Source organism: Mytilus galloprovincialis, chromosome 6 (genome assembly GCF_965363235.1).
Source record: "Mytilus galloprovincialis chromosome 6, xbMytGall1.hap1.1, whole genome shotgun sequence".
Lineage (NCBI taxonomy): Eukaryota > Metazoa > Mollusca > Bivalvia > Mytilida > Mytilidae > Mytilus > Mytilus galloprovincialis.
In genome coordinates, this window is record NC_134843.1 from 14,495,926 (window position 1) to 14,516,704 (window position 20,779).

At 31.5% G+C, this 20,779-nt stretch overlaps 1 protein-coding gene across 1 annotated transcript; it reads left to right on the forward strand.

The window, feature by feature from the left end:
• The first annotated feature begins 4,989 nt into the window (after window positions 1-4,989).
• On the forward strand, window positions 4,990-17,807 carry LOC143077996 (uncharacterized). Its single transcript, XM_076253030.1, has 7 exons — window positions 4,990-5,085; window positions 8,629-8,763; window positions 12,292-12,390; window positions 14,560-14,592; window positions 15,555-15,662; window positions 16,512-16,570; window positions 17,672-17,807. Exons 1-7 carry the CDS (start codon window positions 5,034-5,036, stop codon window positions 17,735-17,737), a joined length of 552 nt encoding a protein of 183 aa, XP_076109145.1. The 5' UTR covers window positions 4,990-5,033; the 3' UTR covers window positions 17,738-17,807.
• The last annotated feature ends 2,972 nt before the right edge of the window (window positions 17,808-20,779 follow it).

Sequence of the window (20,779 nt, forward strand, 5' to 3'; positions counted from 1 at the left end):
TATCAATAATTATGTTATAAACATTGGACAAACATTACATCTATCATGGTTTAATATGGTATATAGGCATTGGTTGTTAACTTGTGTTTCCTTTACTGTTTTCACTTAAACTGGCAATTTTTTTTTTTTTAAACGCATAAGTTTGTGCAATATAAAATATTAGAAATGCTGCTGCAATTTAAAAAGTATGACAAAATTAAAGAATGCAACACAATAATTCGTATGCTTCCCATTTCATTGTTTGTATTTACCTCCATCAGTAGCACTTACAAAAAGACTATTTGTAAGTAAATGATACATACAAACTAAAACAGTTGAAGAGCTGAAGGACCCACAAAAAGAGATGAAACATATTTTATGATTCATTTATGAATTTAGAATAGACACTTTAACAAAGTTTGTTTTTAATAATTTTTTGGCACTAACTTGCAATTGAAAACCGAATTTTGAAAGAAGCAATCCAAGGTCGTGCTAACTATATAATATATATTCTATGTTTTTGTTTTCTATTATACTAAAACTGTTTTGTAACATTGACAGAGTTATTTAGCTAAAACCAGTAAAGATTTAATATTGCTGTTTTGTCTCTAGCTACAGCTTTCATCTCTAGACTATAACTTTGTCATGAACAACGTTGTCAAGGGACTATGTGCGTGTGAAGTATTTTCACTGATTAACCACGTTTCTCGGAGGGTTAGGTTCAAATAAGCGTCAAATACTCCGATTCACCTGTGTCAACACTAAAGTTACTACACAGACACATATTTTCCCCTTAAGGTAGCACAATACATAGATTTTTGTAATTCCAATCTCCAACCTTTAAAATTCTGTTATTTTCTAAAGACTGAATATAAATTAATTAAAGAGATATGCATGGATAGATAAATGATTAATCTTTTAAATGAATGCAATAGTTTTGTTATGCCACCATTATGAAATCAATTATTATGCAATGAATGGCAAAATATTGGTCAGTTCACTTGAATTAATTTAGCTTAATTTAACTATACAAGAAATTTTAACGAAATCTTAATCAGCACAGCAGGAGCCATTCAAGAGAGATCATAAATTTACAGTATAAATATTATTTTAAATTATATTTATTCAGCTTAATTTTCAATTAGCAAATAAAATTGTTAAAAAAAAATGCAATTGTGTCATCAACAAGCAATGCAAAGTTTGCTATTTTGCTCGGCTTGTCGCCTGAAAAATAGTATGTTGACCCAAATTTATTATGTCATTTTCAAAAATAATCTATAAAAAATCTACCTTTCAATTTTTTTGGGATGCTATTAATAACTAGAAGCTAGATAACATGGATAAGTTCAAGTATGGACATCACAACCTAGCAACTAGTTATGTAACAATTATGTAATAATGAAATTAACATCATGTACAGAAATATTTTTAAAAATCGGTCACAGTATTATTTTGTTCCTGTTCAATTCTATTCAGTAATTCTATGGGTTTTTTTTGCGATAACCAGTGGCAATACAAACTGTAGATCGTAAAGTTATACAGCAGACAGAGTGCCTACTTGTTGTTTCTTTGTTTTCAATTAATAGTTGATTTGTTTCCCTCGGTTTTAGTTTGTAACCCGTATTTGTTTTCTCTAAATCAATTTATGACTTTTGAGCACCATTATACTACTGTTGCCTTTATTAAATTCTGGTAAAGGATAAGACAATTATATCAGAGAGAATAATACCAATAACCCACTATAAAACCATTAATGATAATATAAAAGAATATTTCGACATGCTAACCACAGAAAAACAAAGAATTCATTCATCAATTTATGACTGTGCAAAAACACAGCATATTAGTATAACGAACTGTGTGTCCGACAAGTGTATCAACGCCACAAACAGTGACGTCACAATTACATTCCTAAAAATATGATGTGAATCGAGATTAGGTTTGTTAATATGGTATTTGATTGATTTTATAACAATTACAAATACTGCAAACGGAGTATATATCTCCCAGTTGATACGATATTCCCGGGGCTTGTATTTCCTATCTTGCTTTTCTTGATAGAGGGTTGCTGCTCACAAGAAAGCTATTATTCCAAGAGTTCCAAATAGTTAAGTTTAAATGTTACCTTTTTAAAATTTTCGAACGCCATCACGAGTTGGTTTCACAGATTATATAGGATATGTTCCTTATGTCGTAACTACAATCCCCTTTCCTTTTCACGAATGTGACCTATTGAATAAGACTTTTTATCGGATTTGTAATAAAATGAGCAACACGACGATGGCAACACATGTGGACCAGGATCTGCTTACCCTTCCGTAGCACCTGAGATTACCCCAAGTTTTTGGTAGGGTTCGTGTTGCTTAGTCTTTATTTTTCTATGCTGTGTCTTGTGTACTATTATTTGTCTCTTTGTCTTTTTCTTTTATTAGCCATGGCGTTGTGTAATTAATTGTGCAACTAACCGCACCATCTAACATTGTTGGTCTTTCCTCAAAATCAATCTGTGTAAAACAAATAAATCCTGTGCACATAGTTGCTTTAAACTAAACTATATAAAGGGACTTGGTGATTAATTATCTTTACTTTTGCATACAAACAGAAAATACAAAATAGAATTACAACTACAAACAATTTTAGTGGGAAGTCCATCTGTGTGAATATTTAGGAGGACATCAAGGTATCAAGCAGTCCTTGAAGTTTCAGTAGTATCTATAAATTCAAGTTCACTGAGGTATATGACAAGCAGTCACAGACTGAATAGCGGTTTATTCTGTGATAGGGTATCAATCAATATATCTTAAAGTACAATTAAATAATTTTACAAGGAGCTCTTTCATTTTGTCTTTTAGAAAGTTCTAAATAAATTCTGCTTCATACGAGTAAAAAACTCAAATCGGCCAGTAGGGGTACATAATTAGTACTTATTGCAATACCGACTATCTGTTAAAATATAAAACCTCCAAAGTCCAGCATTTTGATAATATCATCTTTAGTATATTTTCTGGTAGAATCAGTGTGGTTCGTCAAAAAATAAAAAACAAGCAAAACAAGAAATTTGTCTCTACGATTCCCATTTTGATAGAAAAAGCTCTGTATAGTTAGAAGGTGAAGTCGATCGTTCAATTGAGTATTAGGAATATTAGCGTAAAGCGTAGAACAATCAAAAGTCTTAACGTTGGTGCAAAATTGCAGAGATTTTGATCAAATATTTAGCAGTTTATCTTTAGAATTTTTGAGAATCAACATCTAATTAACACCACTAGAATTTCGATTTGCAGACGATTTATATAAAATTGCAATACTTAGCTAAACAACCTTCGCACTGTTAACCATTCTGTCGACAATGATAACATTAATGGTACAAATTTTACTGCACCTGATGTCCATTGTGACATTAAATGTCGTCCTGTGATTACCGAGACCAACATTTGAGGAAACAAAAACAAAAGAGCTCAAAATAAAACAGGAACATATAGAATGACAAAAGCTTGGCAAGTTAGCAAAGGTTTGCATCGGTGTGATTTCTCTTAATATAAAATATTTTTGGAAATGTCTAAATGAAGAATGTTTTACCCCCTGAACTAATATTTCCGTGCTCCGTGCAAATATCGAACACAATGTCTAATTTAACGATGTGTTATATACAAATATTGGAATCGTCGATTCAAATTTCTTTTTTCAAGTCTTTTGAAGACATTTTTAATGAAAAATCAACTTGAGTTTGACCAGCAACACATGATGTTCATTAACAATTTATTTATTTCAGCTTGCGTTACACTAATATATCATCCGGAACTAGAATTTATAAAAAAAACTAACAGAAACGGTTTCTTCCGTCTCAGTTTTAGACTATCAACTCTAATTTGACATAAGCGTTCATCTCAGTATCAGAATCCATGACAAACGAGACGATTCTAAATTTGAATTTGCTTTTCCCAGTCTCGAATGATCAGCAGCATATACTAACTTCACCTGCATATGAAAAATACAATTTCCAATTTTTTCGGTGTATTAGCTTAGGTCAGGTCACAGCAGGTCCCGTCCTATTTTCTAAACAAAAAATCTTCGGAAGACATGAAAGATACCATATTACGTATAATGCAACATGTTCTTGAAGGATGCCACATGTGGAGCAGGATCTGCTTACACTTCCGGAGCAGCTGAAATCACTCCAGTTTTTGGTGTGGTTCATGTTGCTTATTCTTTAGTTTTCTATGTTGTGTCATGAGTACTATTGGTAGTCTTTTTCTTTTTTAACCATGGCGTTGTCAGTTTATTTTCGATTTATGAGTCTGGTATCTTTCGTCCCTCTTTTTTATAATATCAGTTAGCGTGAGTCTGTATTTACACATCCCGCCATTTTATTATTGTACTATGATAATCTTTTATTTACTAGTCCTTTATTTGTGATTATGTGCTTAGTCTATAGATAAACTCATCATAGAGTGTCTGCATGTCATTTTGGCTTTCTTTATTGACATGTATCTTATAGTGATTAGGATTATAATATGATAATGAATGCTATACTCCAAATTATGACATTTATATGTTTTATTTTGACCTCATCTATTTGTTTTTCCTTGCACATTGTTGTCGGTAGAATGACAATTTATGCGACTGTCATGATAGTGAAAGATATAGTTTATTATAAAACAAGATTTTATCCTCCATTGTCCACATATGTTAATGCTTGTACTGAGTAAGGAACATGACAGTTATTTTCCTTTCGATTCTTGTGTTTGAGATTTTAATTTTTTTCTTGTAATAAGGCACTTTTGGTTTAGATTTTTACTTGAAATAGGTACGTTATTTATGATATTTTTTCTTTATCAGGTAATTCTTATAGCTTCTCTCTTGACATGCATAGACAAACATATGTGGCATACTCTATTTGTTACCAAATAAATAGTAAGACACCATTTTTATACACGAATATTTCTTTAAAAAGAAATGATCGTATGATAAATTGTTTTCTGAATTTTTTTTCTTTCTCTAGAAGTGATAACAGCTTAAGCTCAGCTGCAGGCGGCGCTGAATACTATTATCTGTGTATGAGGATAACGAAAGTTTCTGCAAATTCTTATTATTATTACTTATTAGCAGGTATGGTCAATTTATTGTCAATTCAAAATTCACAAACCGGCAATATTAATACGAATAGGTCTTATATTACTTCGACTAAAACAACCTGAAATAATATATGATAGCTTTTGAATTGGGTATAAAACCCAAATTGGTGGATTTGCAAATAAAACAACTCTAATATTTTCAGAGGAGAACTTTACCGTCAAAATGCTTTCAGGGGTATTGCCATGTTAGGTTTTATAAATATACGATGTGATACCTCATTTGACATGAACCTATCTCCCAATTCAACTACACATATATAAAAATGTACCTTGTAATATTATAGATAAGTAATATTCAACAGAGGTAGCTTATAGGTTATGAAGGAGTATATAATAAAGTAAAGAACATGTTGCATTATTGCTAATGATATAACTATCCGGGGATGGTTGGGATCCCGCTAAAATGCTCAACCCCGCCACATTGTTTATGCATGTGCCTATCCCAAGTCAGGAGTCTGTAATTCAGTGGTTGCCTGTTGTTTGTTTTTCGTTAATATTTTGTACATAAATTAGGCCATTAATTTTTACATTGTCATTTCTGGGCCTGATATAGCTGACTACGAGACATGGGATTGCTCATTGTTGAAGGTCTTACGGTGACCTTAATTTGTTAATTTCTGTGTCATTTTGGTCTCTTGTCTCATTTAAAATCACACCTCATTTTCTTTTTTTATTTCCATCAAAGTTCAAATGAAGTAAAGGCAAGCAATTATAGGCACACGAACTGCCGTCAATGGGTTAAAAAAACATACCCAGGAGGTGGCTTTAAATACCCTGACATGAAACATATAAAGCAATTCAATTGAATCCTGGAATATCATTTTTTGTCGATTCCAGATGCATAGGTTAACCACGAATTCAATGATCAACAAAGTAGATATTTAACGAGGGCTTGTATGTAGACTTTTTTAAAACCTTGCTATCAAATATCAAAGAAAATATATTTGATGTTTAATCTACAAGTACTGATATCCTCGAAGACAAAACTACCCTTATAGGTAATTCTTGTTTTTCTCGGCAAGAACGTCATTCATTAAACACCAAACAGTAAACTCGTTTTAAACAGTATTAATGTACAATCCGAGATATTGTTTTCGATTCCCAATTCAGTATTGTGTGTGTCTCGGTACATAGGTTCGTAATACTATCTCGTGTCCTAATGTTCACACGGTCTATGTACCAGTACGCACGGTAATTTTTCTGCATGTACCTGTAAAAAGATGTAGATTCCTGTAAGCATATTCCTTTAAAGCAAAACAAAACATATACATTTAGAACAAGATGTTGAATGGTTGCCAATGACACAATTCTTCACGAGAGACCAAATAACACAGAAATTAATAACTACCTGAACCTCCTTCAACAACGAGCAAAAGTCATACTTGTTACGCATAGTCAGCCCTAAAAGGCTCCAAAATTACAAAATAAAAAATATTCAAACAAGAAACTTAACGGCATTAATAATGAACAAAAAATTAACGAAAACTCATATGTAACACAGCAGCAAATGACAACCACTGAATTACATGCTCTTGACTTTGTACAGGCACAAACATATAGAACTTGGCGAAGTTCAACATGTAAGTGTGATCTCACCCCCCCCCCTTCCCCCGCACACCCCATTCACACCCCGGTCTTTCTAACCAGGTACAGTGGTGAACAGTACAACATTAAAACAAACTATCAAATACAGTTGAAAACGGCTAAATGTATCAGATGGATACAAATAGAAATACATCTAACAAAAACACGTGCACACGGTCCATGACCAAAGTATTCAAAGATGCTAAGACGACGATATACATACAGTTGGGTTCAGACCAAGTATTATATGAAGTAAACGCACGTTAACGTCGCGTTTAATTTTCTCGTATTAACTTCAATTTTTACGTTTACTATTAAACGCGCTTTTACTATAATTTCGTTAACGCGTTCAAAATGAAAAATTTCTATTGTAGTAAACGCAAGTTTACTCTGTGTCCGTTTAATTAGTACTAAACGGGCGTTCACTTCAGATTTCACAATTTTTTTTTACGTACACTTAAAAGTAAACGGGCGTTTATTACAGATTTTACAAATGTATTTTTACGTTCACATGAAAGTCAACGCGCGTTAACTAATTATGTAAATTATATTATAACTTCGTGTACATTTGTACATTTTTTCAGATTTTATTAGAAGGATTTTTGTACTATCATTTTACGTATAAGTGTTTAAAACCATAACCATAACAATTCATTTTTTTTTTAATTCGAAATACTAACTTTTATTAATTGCAAAAAAAAACCAGTAGTAATAACTGTAAATAACGGCTTTAAAATTATGTTGTATACAATATTATACATTCTATTTCCGTTGACTGAGGGAGATATGAAGATTTGTTCACCCAAGAATATTCATATTTCACGAGGGTGAAAAAATCTTCATATCTCTCGAGGCCAAGGGACATTATTGTTTTATTCTACTGCCTATGCTTTGTTTACTATCTGAACATCAATTATTAGTTTGCATACATTCTTCTTCTTATCCGCTTGTTTTTATTACTAAACATGACATATATTGATAAACAGTACGGATAAAAAGTTGATTATTAGTCTTTTTGTTTTAACGTCTGAAATAAACTTGTACAAGATAATGATGTTTGCTATGTCTATTTAGAAAATAAGAAGTTTTTAAAAGACGTTATGTATATTAACCGCGCGTAACGTCGCATGATTTAGTCCCGACATTTTAGAGGGGAATATGATACTGAGAGTGGAATATAAAGATTTGTTCAATGACACATGGGATAGTCTCAACCAACCGAATACTTTTTAAACTATCAATATTATAAACAGTGGAATAATATGAGTTATTGGTCATCATTCCTAACAGCAGATACGATTACATCTGCGTTAACGGGCGCTTACTACTTTTACAAAAATTAAAAAAACGTGCCCTTTTTTCGAGTTTACACGTAAGAAAACGCGAAAATAAATATCAATTTTCTCTTTATAAAATTAGAAAACGCACCGTTTTTGCGTTACCGCGGAAATAAACGTAAAGTAAACGCCCGTCTACTAATTATGTCTACTGAAATGTCGAAGTCAAGGCAGAGTAAACGCGGCGTTTACATAAATTAAACACGAGTAAACGTCGCGTTAACTTTTCCATCCCTTTTACATGTAATGCTTTGTCTGCTACCAACTGTATGCCATGAATTTCAATAACATTGTAGATTTTGTTAAATTGTTTCATATAGAAAATCATTTAAGATATCAATCTGGTATATTTTCATTGTTTTCGTAAACATTGCTCCTGCAAAATGATCAATTTGAAAACAGTGTCGTGTGGCCGTTTATCTCCATACATACTTTGAGAACACGTATATAGGGCCCGTATATAGAAATTAGGTGAACTACTGAGATCTTAGCGTTATTTCACAAGAATTATACATACGTAATAGATATGAAGAAATTAAGATGAAAAATGATGTATTTACCAAAGATGTCTACATTTTATGATTTAATGTTTTCAGATGAAAATAGTAGTACATTTCCTACTGTAAGAGCTGTAAAGAGTACCGTCTCACAATCTGATGCTAGTAACCTTCCACCGTGCAATTTCTGTAAGGACGTAAACTCGGGTGCATCTTTACTTCGAAGATCGACAGGTAATATCATAATTCAATATTTTTCGGTGATTTTATTCAACATTAAACAATTCTGTTTCATTTTTAAATATTTACTGCGTGTGGGTCCGTGTTTCACTTGACAATTCAAAATATTAAAAAGTTTTTAAAATTTTAGATTTTTGAAATTTTGATCAAAGTTTTAGAATATCAAAATACCAAACGTTTGAAAAATTTAGAAATTTAGAAATTTTCACCAAATAGTTAAGCAAGTGTACATTGCATTTTTAAAGATGTAAATGCATGAGCAGTCGTGTCTTCATTTTGGTGAAACTTTTAGAACAAACAAAGAAGTTCCCGTACATATTTGTTTTAACTACTGTTTAAATCGATATACATTTAACACCGAACATGTCAACAAATCATGACGAAACGTGTATTTTTTTTATTTTTTTTTTATTTTCCTTGTTTAATATTAACTTTTAAGTGTTTATTAGATTGGATAAGTATGCAGTCACCCAAGAAATAACTTGAAGGTTGGTGATATTACATTAAAAGAGGGACGAAAGATACCAGAAGGACAGCCAAACTCATAGATCGAAAATAAACTGACAACGCCATGGCTAAAATTAAAAAGACAAACAGACAAATAATAGTACAGAAAACACAACATAGAAACTAGACACCAAGAAACACGAACCCCACTGGGGAGATCTCAGGTGCTCCCGAAGGGTAAGCAGATCAACATGTACCACCCGTCGTGTTGCTTATGTTATTACAAATCCGGTAAATAGTATAATTCGGTAGGTCAAATTCGTGAAAAGGGAAGGGTATTGTAGTTACGACATAAGGAATATATCTTAATGGTTTAATAAAGATTGTCTCGCAATATGTTGTTGTATTTTGGCTACAAAAGATGTTTCAAAATGCTAAAGTTAAAATTATCCTTTCGTTAATTTTACGACCGCCATTACGAGTTGGTTGGCTGTTATGGTATACCTGTTTCATAGATATAAGTGGATATGTTCCGAATGTCGTAGTAATACTACCGTTCCTTTTTCACAGAAATGACCTACCTAATTAGACTTGCAACGTGGTGATAACTAACATGAGCAACAAGCAAGGTGAAACATTTGGAGTAGGATCTGCCTACACTACCGGAGCATCTGTTAGTTTTACGAATATTTGTCTATCAAAATAAAAAAAATATTTACTGAAACACCAAACTTCAAGGTAAACTCAAAGATCTTAAAATTTGTAAAATATCGATTTTATAAAGCTGTTACTTTTATATCTTATTAAATAATTCTATGAATACGTGAATATAGCCGTCAAATAAATAAATTTTGACATGTGTAAGATGTCATACTGGCATCCCCATACACCTTTCTTCAAAGATAGAAAACAATTGTGTATATTATAAAACTATAAGCCTGGAACCTTTAATAACTATTTCGGATTAACATGCCTGAAATTTACTATGCGACAACTGTTATTTGGAATGCACTCTTATCATATCGGTAAGTTATATATATATACATATATAACGCCCTATATAATTGATAGAATATAACCAAGGTCTCTGATTTCGCTTTTCTGTGTATGTGTCATACCTTAATTGAACAAACCATCTTATCAATGCTTGATACAGTCACGACGTTTTCGCTGCAGTTTTAAACTTTTATTGTTATAAAACGACCAGTTTAGTGGCCAAATCATGCCATTATTTAATTTTCATATCAAATAAAAAATTTAAAAATATTTGTAATATAGCTATAAACATATTGTTAAAGAAAGTTCGTATGACAGGTTTCTCAGATATAAACATCTAACGTTTAGATATTACATTTAGCTATATTTACTGGTAATCTATATATTCGTGTTTGCTGGGTGTTCAATTGTTTTTACTACAAAAGTTAAGGAGTAAGGAATCAATTTCGATGTGAAGATCCAGCTCTACGTGCACTTATTGCATTTCAAATTTGTATGAAACTTTGATGTATTTGTCACACAGTTTCGGAGTTGTCTTTTGTGTTTGCTCATCTTTTACTGCGTTTTTTAGTTTGACCATCCAACTGCTTTGCGTTTTTGATTATTCTTGTGTAGCCGAAATGCACGTGTTGCATTCATCATGTTCATAGTTATAAACAAATTAGAGATAAAGGATACAACAGGTACAGTTTAGTTTGCATCATATCTTTACTTACATCCACATATTGACATTAAAAGCAAATTCTAATATGACGTGCTTCTTTCGCTTTATGAATAAATCCATGCTCTAAATCCAATAAAAAAAATTTGCACATGCGTATATTGACTACTGCAGATTAATGAATTTTATCAAATTGGCATGCATTTAATATATTTCATTAACTTAAAACATTTCCAAACTCATAAATGATGCACATGTTGTTACTAATTCATTTATTATGACTGTTATGTGTTGCATTCCGAAATTGGCATATTTGATCTAGATACGACAACCGTTCATGCTGGCTGTTTAAAACTCCTCCCTCTAAAAAATCACAGTGCCAGCCGTTTGCTTCCTTACAAAGAAAAAGGGAGGTTCAAGGAAGAGCCTTCACAATCGCTTTACACTTATACACATCGGACATATAAATTACCTTAATTTTCTTAATCAGAATCGAAATAATTGATGCAAGCTATACTTTATTGTATTTTTAACATGAGTAGTCATTATATTCGTGTTATTTTAGCCCTCACTATCGCTCGGGCAAAAATAAACTACAATAAAGTATAGCTTGCATCAATTATTTCTTAATCATTACAACAAAAGATATAATTTCAGCTTCCAAATTGTATACTTTCAATTTTTATGAAGCATCATTCTCCAAGCTAAAACGATATTCCAGGGCTTGTATTTTCTCTCAGGATTTTTCTGTTAAAGGGTTGCTGCTCACCAGGTAGCTATTTAACAAATATTTCCAAGTGGTGAATTATTCCTTTTTTAGTTTGACGGACGCCATCAATTGGTTGACCGTTATAATAGCGGATATATTCCTAATGTCGTAAAAAGAATCCAGTTCCTTTTCTCGAATGTGCCTTACCATCTATTACCGGGTTTGTACTAACAAGAGCAACATAATGAGTGACATATGTGGAGCAGGATCTGCTTACCCTTCCGGAGCACGTGAGATCGCCCAATGTTTTAAGTCGCGTTTGTGTTGCTCAGTTTTTAGTCTTCTTTATTTTTGCCATGGCGTTGTCAGTTTATTTTCGACTTGTTAGTTTGAATGTCCCTCTGATATCTGTCTGATATCTGTCTGTCTATTATGTGCCTAGAAATTTAATAATTTTTCTGTGTGATGTTGATTCATTATCATTCTTGGGATACCAATTGTCGTTGGTAATCATCAGTATATAGAAACTGTACACATTACAGACAAAGACGCATTAGACTTGAACGCTCACTGAAAACCTTTTGTATATTAATTTAGAGCTATTGAAGCTGAACGTTCTACGAATATTGAAAATTGGAGAAATATTCAAGGTATTGTACTATTCACAAAGTTATCCTCATAATGATGTTTTGATTTCTATAATTGACAGTTCCCTCTGTGCCATCTGTGACAGCTGCTCCACCTTGCTTACCGTGTGAAAAGCTACAGACAGTTTGTGATCTCCCAGCAGTTGTGCCAGACCCAGCAGGTAGTGTTTGATAATAAGCAACATACTATTAAATGTACTCTAAATGGTGAAGGCTTTTGATATGAAAATTATCAAAGTAAAATATTAAATGAATCGGAAAAAAATTAATTTTTCTTGTATTTTTAATTGATTTTCTTCTCTAATGTATCAATTGACAAGTGTTTTGCTCATTGCTGAAACCAGAGCGGGGAATTGTAATCATTCCCATAATTGTCCATATCGTTTTATGTTTAATATATGTCTCTCTTGACATCTTAGTTTAATCGATTTAGCTTATATATACATATATATTTATTACGACGCTAGATAAAAACTGACATGGAAAGGTAACAACCGACCACCGAAAGCTATTACGACGCTAGATTAAAACTGACGAGGAAATGTATCACTGAAAGTTTAATTATTGTGAAGCCTAGGTGGTCGAGTGGTCTAGAGAGTAGAATACAGTGCTAGGCGATTTAGTGCCACGATATCTCAGAAGAAGGAGTTCGAATCCCGGCGAGGAAAGAACAAAAAATTGCGAAATCTAACATGGTTGGGCTGATGTTTAGACGAATTATGTATACAGAATGTATTGTCAGCCCTATATCCTCATTATTGCTGGTGATCAGATAGATAAAATCGGTTGCAGAGTTGTCACTGGTTCAGACGTACTTAATATAATAATTTATGTGATTGCATATTGCATTCATTTGTAGGATCCGTAACAATAGATTATTCAGCTGATCTGTAATAATTCCATCTTCATGCCTTATATATCATGTACTATATTATGACGCTAGATTAAAACTGACGAGGAAAGGTAATACACGGCGACTAAACGCTTTATTATTGTGAAGCCTAGGTGGTCGACTGGTCAAGCATGTCGGATACAGTGCAAGGCGATTTGGTGCCACGCTATCTCAGAAGCATGGTAGTCAGCAAGGTTTATGAACATCAGTTGTTCGAACTGTTAGTCAAATGAGTTTTGTTAAAATATACTTTTTCATTCTTTCAGTCAATTTTGAAAATGTTGTTTGTGTTGTATTTAGACCATCGAAATTTGTTTTACATGCACACGTATAAATATAGATGTATACGTTCTTCATGCGACGATAAAAAAAAAACATATGTTAGCAATACTACAATGATTTAGATTAGGTATCAGGTGCGTACTGGCGTCTTTCTCAATACACAATACATCATTTATGAATTTATTTAGCCATGCAACTCTGTGTTTGTTTTATACATTCAGATATCGCTCTAAAAATATATATATGTATCTGTAATGAATCAGAATTATGAAGTATAATAACATCAACGAAAGATCGTTAATAATCACTAGAACACACCCGCGAAATTGCGGGCATTTAGAGATTGGTTGAAAGTATGTAAACTGTTGTAAAATGAATATTTATAAAAAAAAACTGTCTGAAGAATTTGAGAAAAGGTATCATAAGTCAAAGGTACTTGGAGACAGGACAATTGTTTTAAGCCTTCTTCTTTTCTTTTTTTTTTTTTGCCAAAGTCCGTTATGTTCTTTTCTGTTAATTTCGATGACTTTTCGCGTTTCTGTATACTATTAACATACGTATATAATAAATAAAGTGTATTTGCTATTAACTATCAATTCCAAGGCGATCACCGCTATATTAGTTATAGAGTCTCTATATACTATAGCAGTATAATCAAAGTATACATGCATAATATCGTGAAAAAAATTGTCCTGTCCCCGAATATGTTTATAAGTTTAGAACCGGAAGTCTTGTCTATGACTGAAAAGTCGGTCTGATGACGGAAACAATACCCGGACGCCTTTTTTCCTTCGTCTTCTCCAAAAAAAATCCAAACTATATAATCATAAGAATGGATGACAAACGCGAATCTGCCTGGTACATATAGGACAGAGAGGCATTATGATTAATTTATTGCAGAAGGAAGAGAAGCGACACACAAAATGAGGTCTTTTCGTTTAATAGTATAAATTATACAGTGCCATTACATATTATAATCGTTATGCATTCTGAATTCATCTTTATCACGAACACTTGAAAAGATGAATTTTAAAAAATATCGATACCAAAGCCCCATTAATTGCATCTTCTATAACGATTTTAACTTTAATATTGATAGATATAGCAAACAATAACCATAAGTAAAGCACTAGTATTTTATTTTTATGTATTGCAGTGACAACTATGGCGACATCTGGAAGTTCACCAAGTAAGACATGCACAATATATTTGTTTTTTCTTTTTTTCCTTTCAAATGTAGATGAGGTATATGCAGTACGGAAGAATATATCTCCCAGTCGATATGATATTTAAAGTTTGCATTTCTTATCATGACTTCTTTGATAGGAGATTTCTGCATATAAAGAAGCTATTAAACTAAGAGTTCCGAGATGTGAGGTTGAACTTATGCCTACAATCGGGGATGACATATTTAAAACTGCCTTGATGCCTTATGTAGAACTGACAACAACATTGAAAAAAAAACGGCGAAAAGACGAACAATTATACACAAGATATATCAGAGAAAATTAACGACTGAGCAGCCAAAAACAAACCGGGGGTGATATTAGATTATATGAAAGAGGAAGCATATGTTGTTGTCAGTTTTGATCATGTGTTATATAGTTCTTATCTCTGACAAAACTTTGACCTATTGCTGCGGTCGAGGCTGCAATACAATCATATTGACCAATCTCGTAAACATAATACGAAAGTTAAGCCGTATGTAACATATACACAGCTTCATTGAAGATAATCTTGATACGATAAACATTTGCCCAAATTGCCAATACATTTTTTATCAAACACACTAGACAGTCGCGAGAAGGACACAAGTGTTAAAAAACAATATCTACAAAAGTATAGCAATACGAAAGATTTATCAGTTTTGAATTTATATCGGGCCGCCTTATTTCTCCTCATACGTTTTTACCAGATAACAATAAACATTACATGAAATAATTCATTTGACCAAATTGTGGAATATATAAATACTTATCTCAAGATTTAGATTATCATTTTTGAAAAGGTGAAATATTAATAATAAAATAATATTGCATTTAATCATTTGAAATTTAAAAGTTGTGAAGATAATTTCGGTTGAATTGAAATATTAATTCAATACAAAAATGTCTTTGTATATTCATAGTGTAATGATTCATTACATTACAGCTGTATCTAACAGTGTCTTACCAATAGCTACTAATTCTCAAAGTGCAGGACAGCGCTTACCAGACGTTTCAGGTGTAGCAGGCAATTCAGGCGTGGCAGGCGTTTCAGGTACATCAGATAAATTTGGATTTTTTTCTCATTGCACGGAATGCCTGTATACAATTATATATTTATCAACCATGACCTTTTTGCGAGCGATGTAACAAAGGAAGAATGGTTTTTAATGGCACAAATATATACATGGATCCTGTCTTATGTAAATATATAAATAACTTTAGAAAATCGCAAAAAGACGTCACCGCGAAGTCGACTATAAAGACCTATATATGAAATGATAAACAATAATCAAGTATTTTTGAAATAAATCATAAATCGGAGTCTAACGTAATATATTTCTAAATATCTAACAAAAAACTAGAACGAATTAAACTTTTGTAAAATGATTTGAAGTGACAAACGTTTACATTCAGAAAGAAATCGCCCTCTTTTTTGTCATTATATTTGGATTTATTGTGTAATATATACATAATATATTTACATGTGTAAGAAAGATTTCATTTTTTAAAACATACATTATTTTAAGCAAACCTCGTTACTTATATTGTTTCGCAAAGTGTTATTAACAAGGCCTTTTATTACTGGCCATACTGTATTAGTTTAAATCTTTAATGAAGGCTGTAGGGCGACTTGTAGTAAATTACATCTACATTGTGGTGACTTGGAAGGATACTTGTCTCATTAACGTTATTATCACATCTCAATCTGCTACAAATACTTTGTAATTCATTTTGCTCTTGTCGTATTCTTCCCCGTATAAAACTCAGGATTTTTTTCTCAATTACTAAAATTTATTGAATTGTAAAAAAGGTAGACTAAAATATAAACGTGACATTGATTGAAAACAATGTTAAATTACATGTTTACCAATTCGAAATCGTATTAATTTGTTTATTTTAGAAGCTGGTTTCATTTTTATTGATGCTATTCTATTACTAGCAGCGATTGTAGGTATTCAGGTACGTAGACTTATGTTTTAATGACCTGATTTACAAATGACAATGAATGGACAAACACATATCGATTCAAGTTAGAAATATTTAAAATTTGATTTTAAACGATTTGATTTAAACACACAATGGACATTTCTGAAACTGAAATGAAAATAGAATTATTAAAACATATATGAAAATACATTTATTAGATAAAATACCAAAAGACACCAAGTGACCATTTAAAACATACATTTCAAGACAAAGCATACAATTCCTGTGCTAAAACAAAAGGAAATCGGAGATATCCCACAACGGCCTACAAACTCGTAATTGCATCCGTGAAAAGCATTTATGCAATTAGTAGGAGCCCTTTGCCTCTTTCAAGGTAATCATGATTTGAAACGCAAGCACTGGAAAAACGTATAAACTTTTAGATATCAACCCAATCTTTAGGCGCTGCTTGAATGTTGCTATGTAGAAATGGAACGCTTACAAATGGCCAAATGGAATCATCGGAAATATTCTAAAAAGTCTGCATGATTGTTAGAAATTTATTCAAAAAAAGAAATATACCCAAACTCAAACTAAATGTTAAAAAGAACATCTCTTCGAAATGAAAGATTAAAATGCAAACATGAATGTAAGATTTATCTGGAGTTACTTTATTACGTGAAATCATTTTACTGCTTCTTTTTTGACAGTTCAAAATGGAAAGAGTGCCATCAAACAAGTCCTGCAGATAAAATGCAGTTCACATTTATCTAAAAAGAAGTTTGGCACTGTCTTTCGTAATTAAAACTTTGAAACGATAACATGTGCAACGTTTAATGAAATAATGAAGATACCAAGCTGCTAATCCTAAGTTTTAGAGAAAAATACCTAAATAAAAATCCATGAATAGTTTATTAACACTTTTCAGGAAACTGAAGTTGATCAATACAACTCGGTTGTGGGCAAATAGTAAAACCGCATCACGAACAGAAGAAAACACTTTTCTTAAAATTTGTATATTCGAATTGTTAGAAAAGAATGAACGTTTAGAAATATGAATTATTACTTAAGACGAATAACCAAACCTTTGCTGATCTAGACATACGATTGTTGATATTTTTTGCTTTGTTTTAGGCCATAATATTTAATTCAGTGGAGCCAGTTAATGAAGTATTCCAATTTGACGATACAATCCTTTAATATCAGGAACTGATATACTGCACATTTCATGTGATATATTTTTTTTTACAATAAATACAGGTTCAGTGCCTTTTGTGTTTTTGTTTACTATCGATCAAATCAGGGATGGGGTAATTGAAAATGTCATGGTAATTAAGTGTAATGCATTGCAATTTTTCATGTAATTGAAGGTAATGTGTAATTGAGCATTTTTTCAATTATATGTAATGGTAATTTAATTAATTACAATGAAAAAGCATGTAATGCTCAATTACTTCTGAATTACATTTTAATTACATGCATACATGTACTTTTGTGGTGTTAATGATAAAAAATAGAGATAATATAAATATTCTTTATTTGACATACAAAAATTTATGCTAAATAGTCTTATAACTTAAAAAAAAAATGTGAGATTCATATATTGGTGTAGTTCAGTTTTTGATAAAGATCTTTATCTTAATAGATTGATAACATGTTTATACATACTATCAATGCAAGTATGTATGGTCATGGAAGTAATATTGAATATTTTAATATTACTTCCATGGCATGGTTAAACAACTGTGTAAATCTTTCTTAGACAGTTCATTCAGAATTTTAAATCACTGCACACAATCATTTTGTCAAATTAGTTTACACAAAAGGATTATAGAAATAAAAATTATCAGCTGTAAAAAAAAACTGCAATTAATCTGATTAAAATGTGTGATAAAACAGCCTAGGAACCATACCACTATTACATGTATGTTATCTAGTTAGCAAAATACTGGTAATATTTAGACATAATACATTGTTTGAACCAAAATTTATTTCAATCTAGTGACAAGTATACTATTGAATAATTGTAAAGTAGAAAAACAGAGTCAAATTTTTAATTAATTTATAAATTATTTATTTATATTATGTTTAATTTAATGGCTTCATTTATAAGATGTTAAAATACCCCTTAATGTATTGGCAAGTTAATAGGAATACATTCTCCCTTCTATCAAAACACCTTAGGATCTAGCAGTACCTGCCACATCAGATCCCGTCGAAACAAAGTGTGCAAACCAGAGAGATGCAGACTAAATAAAAAAACCTTAAAAATACTAATGATGATCAAATACAATGCAAAAAATATGTTGTAAGTGTACATGACTATTTTACACATGCTATATACACATGTACATGATATATATTGTTTAAAAAAGTTATGATGAAATGTAATGCGTTATTTAATTAATTACTTTAGTAAAGTAATTGTTATTTGATTAATTACATTTCAAAAACTATGTAATGTGTAATAAGTGTAATTGATTATTTTTGCAATGTAATGTGTAATTTAATTAATTACATTCAAATGTAATTGCCCCCAAGTCTGGTTCCAATATCAAGACAGTGAATAGGATGATATACAAATGGATACGGTTTATTGTGTCGTGTATTATTGCAAAAATATACATGAGTGTTTTGTATAGGGAAAACGGTACTATTTATTCTGCCATAGGTGATAATATTAACATTTTCTGAATTTACCACTTTTTATTATAAAAACCTGGATAAAACAGTTAAATGTGGTGTACCAAGTCAGGAATATGACAGTTTTTGTCCATTCGTTTTTGATGCGTTTTGTTATTTGATTTTGCCATGTGATTATGGACTTTCCCAATTGATCTTCCTCTAAGTTCAGTATTTTTGTGATTTTACTTTTTAGTACTTTATTAGTCTGTTTTAAAAATTAAAGCCAAATAGGATCATGACCAACTTTCAACGGAGCTTGTTTATGCTATTCATGCCCATCATAATTTTGCACTAAATTTATTAAATTTTGAAAGTCTTTTCGAATAATTCTCTAGAAAATATTTCAATAGGTTTCAAAATTTATATTATAAATATACACACTGCAGTTATTCATAGATAAATAAAAAATATATTGTTTCCCTTAGATCCAATTACAGCGCTACTAATTTGACTTTCTTCACCTGCCTTGGGTACACAAGAGGCCAACCTAATGCTGGGAAAATGTAATAGTACCGTGTTCCCTATAATATAGCTATATATCATGTTAAATGATAACCAAGTCATATAAAATAGTCCGTGTCTATGTATATTGCATAGGCGTTTGCTTTTGGTGCAATTCAGTATTTCTGTTGTTCCGTTTTTTCCTCTCATAATTGATGTATTTCCCTCAGTTTTCGTTTGTTACCTGGGTTTGATTTCTCTCGATAAAAACAAAATGTGAAGTGGTATTTAAATCATGTTTGAAAAGTTAGAGATACCATACTTATATGTATGATTTCAGTACACAACATATACGTTTCGTTCATTCAAGATTTCTTCGTGCACTTAAATCATAACATCTGCTAGGCATACTTAATTCAGACGTTGACAACTAAACATTTCCCAAAGAGTTGTACCAGGTAAAGCAAAGTCTATCATGATCTGTACTTTTGACGTATATATGTAAACTTTACAATTCTATAAAAAAAACGGAAAAGTATCTCTTACTTTATATACCTCTTAGCACCACAAAGACACCAAGTTACTACTGAATACATTATATGCACATTTACAATCACAGGATTATTGCAAGCAATGCATTACCTTAAAACAGTTGTTTTTGTTGTATGCTTATTTTTCATATTTGATGTTGGTGAGTATAATATATTGTTATAACATAAACCGTAACAAATTCAACAATGCTCGTGGGTAGACTTATGTACCACGGGACACATAGCACATAGTTCTCTTATATTTGATACGTTTCCCTCAGTTTTAGTTTGTAACCCGGATTTGTTTTTCTCTATCGATTTATGAATTTTGAACAGCGGTATACTACTGTTGCCTTTATTTATTCCTTATTTCAAATACATCTTGTTGTATTGCTATGTTTGGTTTTCGTGGTTATAATCCAACTCTGAGTATTGCGTAATACTGCTAGTTGACTTATTGCGTAATAACACATATTGATAATTGACTATTATACATGTAATAATGCATATTATAAGTTTTATGTAAAAATGTATTTTGTTATATGATTAATATGTAATATATGCATAGTGCAGAGTAAATGACTAT

Excerpts from the sequence above, each read along its gene's own strand:
- LOC143077996 (XM_076253030.1), top strand. The coding sequence starts at position 5,034 with ATGAGGATAACGAAAGTTTCTGCAAATTCTTATTATTATTACTTATTA. Across the intron at positions 12,391-14,559 it reads AGTTGTGCCAGACCCAGCAG|TGACAACTATGGCGACATCT; the intron begins GTAGTGTTTGAT and ends TATGTATTGCAG. Across the intron at positions 16,571-17,671 it reads CAGCGATTGTAGGTATTCAG|GCCATAATATTTAATTCAGT; the intron begins GTACGTAGACTT and ends GCTTTGTTTTAG.